Source organism: Panicum virgatum, chromosome 8N (genome assembly GCF_016808335.1).
Source record: "Panicum virgatum strain AP13 chromosome 8N, P.virgatum_v5, whole genome shotgun sequence".
NCBI classification, from domain to species: domain Eukaryota; kingdom Viridiplantae; phylum Streptophyta; class Magnoliopsida; order Poales; family Poaceae; genus Panicum; species Panicum virgatum.
In genome coordinates, this window is record NC_053152.1 from 25,095,329 (window position 1) to 25,102,257 (window position 6,929).

At 54.6% G+C, this 6,929-nt stretch overlaps 1 protein-coding gene across 1 annotated transcript; it reads right to left on the minus strand.

Annotated features, from left to right (window-relative positions):
• Positions 1 to 2,009: 2,009 nt before the first annotated feature.
• LOC120686939 (probable beta-D-xylosidase 7) lies at positions 2,010 to 6,146 on the minus strand. Its single transcript, XM_039969137.1, has 3 exons — positions 5,430 to 6,146; positions 3,639 to 4,188; positions 2,010 to 3,523 (listed from the first exon to the last, which is right to left on the minus strand). Exons 1-3 carry the CDS (start codon positions 5,874 to 5,876, stop codon positions 2,166 to 2,168), a joined length of 2,355 nt encoding a protein of 784 aa, XP_039825071.1. The 5' UTR covers positions 5,877 to 6,146; the 3' UTR covers positions 2,010 to 2,165.
• Between the last annotated feature and the right edge of the window lie 783 nt (positions 6,147 to 6,929).

The following is a 6,929-nucleotide window of genomic DNA, read 5'->3' on the forward strand; positions in this document are numbered from 1 at the left end:
GAGCAACATTTTGGGAAGGCCCCCAAGGGGTCAGAGGTGACATGTATCATCTTCGTGCGTCACCCATATCATAAAAATGACATGCGACCGCAATGCGTCACCTTTGTGTGTGTCACCTTAGGAAATTTCTTACATAGTGAGACTTGCTGGAAATTCGACAAGATCTAGAAGGTATGAATGTTAGAAGCGAGCTGCATCTAATTATTCAACCTGATAGGACGAAGAAGCTCCCGATTGCATCTTGGACCTTGGATACTATTGAGAAAAGAAAGATTTGAAGTTTCTTCCATGAACTCAAAGTGCCAACTATGTACTCATCAAACATCAGAAGGACTGCAAATATGAAAGAGTTGAAATTCAACATGAGCTGCATGAAGGCTCATGACTGCCATGTCATTATGAAACAATTGCTCCCAGTTGCTCTGAGGCACGTGCTTCCTGTGAAGGTCAGAGATCTTATCATTAAGTTATGCTCATTCTTCAACACAATCTCACATAAGGTCATAGACCCAAACACACTTGACAAGCTGCAAGCAGACTTGATTCATGCAATTAATAGGCTTGAGATGCATTTTCCACCAACTTTCTTTGATATATCGGCGCATCTTATCAGTCACCTTGTAGCCCAGATAAAAGCTCTTGGTCCAATCTTCTTGCATCAGATGTTTCCTTTTGAGAGGTTGATGAGCGTTCTAAGGAAGTATGTTCGGAATAGATACCGTCCAGAAGGGTGCATGGTTAATAGGTGGTCTACAGAAGAGGCAGTTGAGTTCTGCACATACTACATGGATCTTAATAGAATTGGAGTTTCAATATCTCGTCATGAGGGAAGGCTTGGGGCAGAGGTACAATTAGTGAGCAATCAGTTCATATTGATGACTTGGCTACTTTTAAACAGGCACATTTTGCCGTCCTGTTGCAAACATCTGTAGTTTCACCTTATATCGACATGCACAAGAGAGAAATGCAAGGTAAAATATTGTGGTAGGTCAGAAGCATGGCTCACAAAACAAAATAGAGAGGATTTTGGAAGCTGGTTGCAACTTAAATTGGCAGGGTGTTGATACCGGCAATGCCCAAGTAGATCTTTTGGCCATCGGTCCATCTAGTACCATCTAAAGTTCCAAGGATCTGACATAAATGCATACACATTTCACAATAGAAAACAAGATGAAAAAAAGCACCAACCAAAACAGTTGTGTCCGTATCGATGCTTACAACAGAAATCGTCAATTGGCGACATATTATGGATTCATAGAAGAGATATAGGAGTTGGAGTATGGTCAACTAAAAATCCCTCCTTTCTAGTGCTGATGAGTCAAGCTTCCCAAGGGTGTATTCACGTACTAGTATTGCATGATGGTCGTTGATCTCGCCAACCTAGGGTATAGAGACAAACCATTCATATGGGCTAAAGATGTAGTCCAAGTCTTCTATGCAAAGGATCTAGCGAATGAGGGCAAACATGTGGTACTCCAGGGGTAAAGGAAGATAGTTGGCATTGAAACTGATCGAGGATCGTATTGTTCTTATCAAACATTATAATATATTTGGTGTAAGGACTCTTTGTTTTAATCTTGATATATGGAATCTTTCATTTAATCTTGACATATGAGATCATATAGTTAAATTATGCTGCTATAATTATATATTATATATACTGTAGAATGGTGCAATATCATTATACAAATATATTTTTTTGATGGAAAAAAGTCATCACCGCCAGTTCAAACCGTTGGCGATGAGTGCTCATCACTGCCAGTTCGTGTCGTGAACTAGCGCTGATTCCCCGTCATTGTCGGTTCATGAAACAAATGTATTTATAGATCGTGAACTGGCAGTGATAGCCATTTTGAACCGGCGGTGCTGGGGTGTTGGATTAGTGGAAGTGCAACCACCACTGATTTAAAGATCAAGAAATGTATTTAATTCTCTCAATCGATACTAGTATTACTGCATCGATATTCATATGTCTAGAAAGAGAGTGCCTATATTATAGGACTTGAGTAAAAAGTGGTTAAGCTTTATAATTCAAATTGAACTTTGTAAATCGTGAACTTTGTACTTTACTTTCTATGGCATGAATGATCAATGAAGATCTAAATCATACTAGGAATGAATGGCACACCGTATCGAGTGAGCTGTTCTTCCCCACCATCTAAACCTCAAGCCTCAAATCTGATCTCCATCTCATCATTGTCAATCATGAGGAAGTGAGACCCTCTATCGATCACCTTCTTTCCATCCTCCCTCACCCTGCTGAAATGCTCGCAAGGACTGACATCAAACCTGAGGTTCGCCTTCTCCCCTGCCTTAAGATGCTGGCTCCTGAACCCGATCAACTGGCTCGATGGCCGGCCGTCGGTCGCGTTGGGCCACCGGAGGAACATGAGCACCGCGTGCTTGCCGTCCATGGGGCCGTGGTTCTGCACCTCTACGGTGGCCTGAAACTTGAGCTGCTCGCAACCGTCGGTGCCGATGTTGTCGACAGGGTAGCTCCCGCCATCTTCCTCTGCCATCGTCTCCCTTAGGCTGGCGAGGACGGCAGTGGAGAACGACGGCGTGTTGGTCCTGGAGACTAGCTTGCGAGTGAAACTCGAGTAGCTGAGGCCGTAGCCGAACTTGTAGACGGCCTTGCCCTGGTAGAAGCGGTAGCTCCGGCCGGGGTAGCCGGTGGCGGTGTCCGCACGCATCCTCATGTCCGTCATGGGCACCTTGGTGAACTCCTCCGGGTACCACGTCACCGGCAGCCTCCCGCCGGGGTTGTGGTCTCCAAAGAGCACTCTGGCGATGGCGAGACCGCCGGCCTGGCCGGGGTAGCCAGCCCACAGAATGGCGCCGATCTTGGGGTTGGACTGCGCGAACGTGATGTCCACCGGGCCGCCGGAGAGGAGCACCAGGATCACTGGTCGCTTCGCGGCGTCCGCGACGGCCGTGATGAGGCTCTGCTGCATCCCCGGGAGCAGCAAGCTGGTCCGGTCCTTCCCTTCGCTCTCCTGCTGCTGGCTCAGCCCCATGAAGAGGAACACGTAGTCCGCGGAGCCCGCCAGCGCGGCGGCCTGGTCCGTGGCGGCGGCGTCACAGGCCGCCGAGCTGCACCCGGCCAGAAACCTCACGTTGCTCACGTAGCTCTGGAGCCCCTTGAGTGGCGTGGTCGACTCGCACGGCGGGCCGAAGTAGTTGGCGATGAGCGCCCGGCCGTCGTCGGCGTTGGGTCCGATGGCGGCGGCGGACCCGACCGCGGACCGGTCGAGCGGGAGGAGGCCGTCGTCGTTCTTGAGCAGCACGATTCCGTCCTGCGCCGCCTCGAGCGCGAGGCCCCTGTGCTCTGGCGTGCAGATGTCCGCGGCGCCGAGGCCGCCGTACGTGTTGCTCCGGGGATCTCCGTCGAAGTGGCCCAGCCGCATCCGGACGGCGAAGAGGTTGGTGAGCGCCCTGTCGATGTCCTGCTCCGTAAGCTTGCCCTGCTGGATCGCGGCCGTGGCATGCTGCTGGACGTACGCGCCGCAGTCGATGTCCAGCCCTGCTCGAGTTGACGAGTTCGAAACAGAGGAACCGGACAGAGTGGTCAAGCAGAGGATCTAACAGTGGACACGAGCAGAGGAGGCAAGAGGTCATCGTCGACGAAGGAGACGCACCGGCCTTGAGCGCGACGGCGACGGCGTCCTCCGGCGAGGCGGCGTAGCGCTGGGCGTCGCGCATGATGGCCACGGCGTCGCAGTCCGAGGCGACGTAGCCGTCGAGTCCCCAGTCGCCGCGGACGGTGCCCGTGAGAAGGCCGGGGTCGGCGCACGACGGGACGCCGTTGACGGCCGTATAAGCGCACATGACGCAGGTGGCGCCGCCGTCGGCGACGCAGCTCCGGAACGGCGGGTTGAAGGTGTCCTCGAGGTCCTGCGCCGTGACGCGGGCCACGAAGCTGTAGCGCTGCACGCCGCCCCAGTCCTCGAGGTCGTAGGCCGTGGCGTGCTTGCAGCACGCCGAGGTCTGCAGGAGCGAGGAGCCGTTCCCCTGGATGCCCCGGACGAAGGCGGCGGCGTAGCGGCTGGCGACGGCGGGGTCCTCGCCGGGGGTCTCCTGCCCCCGGCCCCACCGCGGGTCCCGGAAGATGTTCACGTTCGGGGACCACATGGTAAGGCCCTCCGCCTGGCCCACGTTGAACAGCGCCCGGGCCTCCCGGCCGATCGCCTGCACGCGTGCGCGCACGTCAGCAAGGAAACAAGAGACGACAAGAAGGTAACACACTGACCACAATACCACATGCTGAGACCTTTTTTGCAATTGCATTATTACCGCATTACTTCAATATAAAGAGGCCTTTTTTTCTTTTTGGGAACTGCTACTGCACTAGTGTACTACAGACTACAGTTAACGAGTAGCCAACGCAAATGTTACTATATTCAGGGAACAGCTGAGGTCAGAATGCAGCTGCAGAACTGTCTGCTTACCATCGCTAATTTGAACTATTGTCATGATGTTCAATCTTGAGAGTATGTGTTTGGTTGAACGCTAATCTAGGAGAAAAGAAAGGGTGAAATGACCCCAAATAAGAATTGCTCCGAACCATGGAGGACACAACTAAGGGCTACACATAGGGCGCTCGGATTGGATAGCTCAACGAAGCTGTAGCACGGGTTGTCACGCCGTACCCACGGCGAACGATCACCAAAAAGGCAGCAGCCATCCTTTCAAAAAAAAAAAAGGCTGCAGCCAGTTAGGAGTACAATCCAAACGGCCGTGATCTAGAATTGTAGACTGAGACGAGCCTGCCACACGTGACGTCCCAGTCCCTGAACGAAAAAGCTCCACACTTTTTCTACGCAAACATTCTGCTGCGATCGACCGGCCCTTTCCGGCACGGGCATGCACCCACCCGCCCGTGTTCACGTGCTGGCTGGCCCCTTTCAATTCGGTTTGTATTATTTCCAAAAAAAATCGGTTTGTCAGGACTTGGGGCTTGGTTATTTCTCATTTGGCACAAAGAATACAGAATAGTAAAGGCGCGTGGTATGATGTTTGGTCCGGCTCCAACACTTTCGTAGTACCAAATTCATTGGTGCTGTTCCAACCGAATTTTGCGAATACATCGGATAACTTTCGAATTGAGGTTAGTGCCTGTGCCAACCGAATACGCCCATACCCTTTGCCCGTCCCCGATAGTGTGTCACGGATCATGACACCTGCGAAAAAAAGCTCAAAAGCGCGCGGCGCCGGCGCGTGCATGCATGGGCGGGCGCATGGGTCCGGTCCGGCCGGCGCGCCCAACCACAGCCGCCCGTGCCACCGGCCGAACCAACCGATGGCGCGGCGCCGTGCGGGGCATCGCGCACCCACCCCATGAGTGCCGGCGTGCGCGTGCGCGTGCCCATGCCGCCCGCCCGGTACGCGCGCGAAGATGGACGAAATGCGCGCGTGTGGTGGCCGCGTACCTGGCCGACGCGGAACCAGAGGCCGTCGTCGAAGGCGGCGGCGGTGAGCAGCACCTGCGGGAAGCTGGTGGCGGCGCGGACGCCGCCGCCGGGGGCGTCGAAGTGGAGCCCCTTGCCCGAGGTGGCCAGCCCGTGCAGCGCCTCGTTCCACCACTTGTACGCAGGGACGCCCAGCCGCGGCACGCCGGGGGCGACGTCGCCCAGCTGGGCCACCTTCTCCGCGGGGGTCAGCCGGGACACCAGGTCCGCCGCGCGCGCCGCGGGGCCCAGCGCCGCGTCGCAGAACGCGTAACCCTGGGCGGCCTCCGCCGACGACGCTCCGCACGAGAACGGCGGCTCCGCGGCTGCCGCCGCTGCTGCCGCCAGCGCAGTCGCGAGGAGGAGCGCCGCGGCCACCGTGCCGCCACTGTTGATGCCTCGTCGTCTCGGGCCGGAGGAGCTGGCCATGGTGCGCGCGCGGTCGAGCTGCCGATCGTCACGAGGACACCCGGCCGCAGGGAGGTTGCTCCCGCCTACTAAATAGCCGGCACTGGCCAGCCGTAGCCCGCTAGGTGTCTGCTCACAGGCGTTGCGTGTGGTGCACTGTACACAGGCAGCTCTCGCTAGCTGCTACTACTCCCCTACTGGTAGAGGACGTGGCAGTAGCGCGGCATCAAGAGGAATCGCCGGGCATGGTTGTGAAGAAGATGCTTCCCTTGCGCTTTCGGCCGGACGAGATTTTCAACTTTAATGGAGATCGGCCGATGGGTCGTCGATGCGTGGCGGGCGACGTTTCCGTTCCACGGAGAGATGCGTTTCGTGGCACCGGGTAATTAGGCTGCCTAATTAATTAGTGCTCCTTACGACCAACGCGTTGCTTCCATCGTTAGATGAGTAATTCTAGAGCTATGACATCGGCTCCCTATTCGAATATTTGCTCTTGTACCATGTCTGTCGATCCAAAGGGTCAGGGGGTACAAGATATCACTTATTAATGCAGGGATGAGACCTGAGTTAGTCAAGTGTTGCTGGATGTCGTTTTATATTATCCGTCCTTCGTAATCCTCCACATTCGGATATAGGGATAGAGGGTCCATAAAGTTGCCGAGTTGGCTTGTGGCTTCTCTACCAGCCATATGCGGTTCTCCTGTAGTGCCTTGCCTAGAGCTAAGTACTCTTTCGGATTGAGGTTAGTGGTGTCGCGCTGGGCCATGCATGGGCGTCCATTGATCATGGCCGGACGCATGGGTCCGGTCTGGTCCGGCCGGCGTGCCCAACCTAGGGTTTTACTTACCGACCGGTCCGGCCAAACCGGTGGAGTCCGGTTCCGGTATACCGGTCCGGTTTAGCCGGAAACCGGTTGGAACCGGTCAAATTCAAATTTAAATTCAAAAGCCGCCATGCAATCGGTTCGGACCGGCTTACCGGTCGATTGGACCGGTTTACCGGCCGGTTTGACCGGTTTACCGGTCGGTTTGACTGGTAACCGGCCAAATTCAAATTTTTTTTGGTTTAAATTCA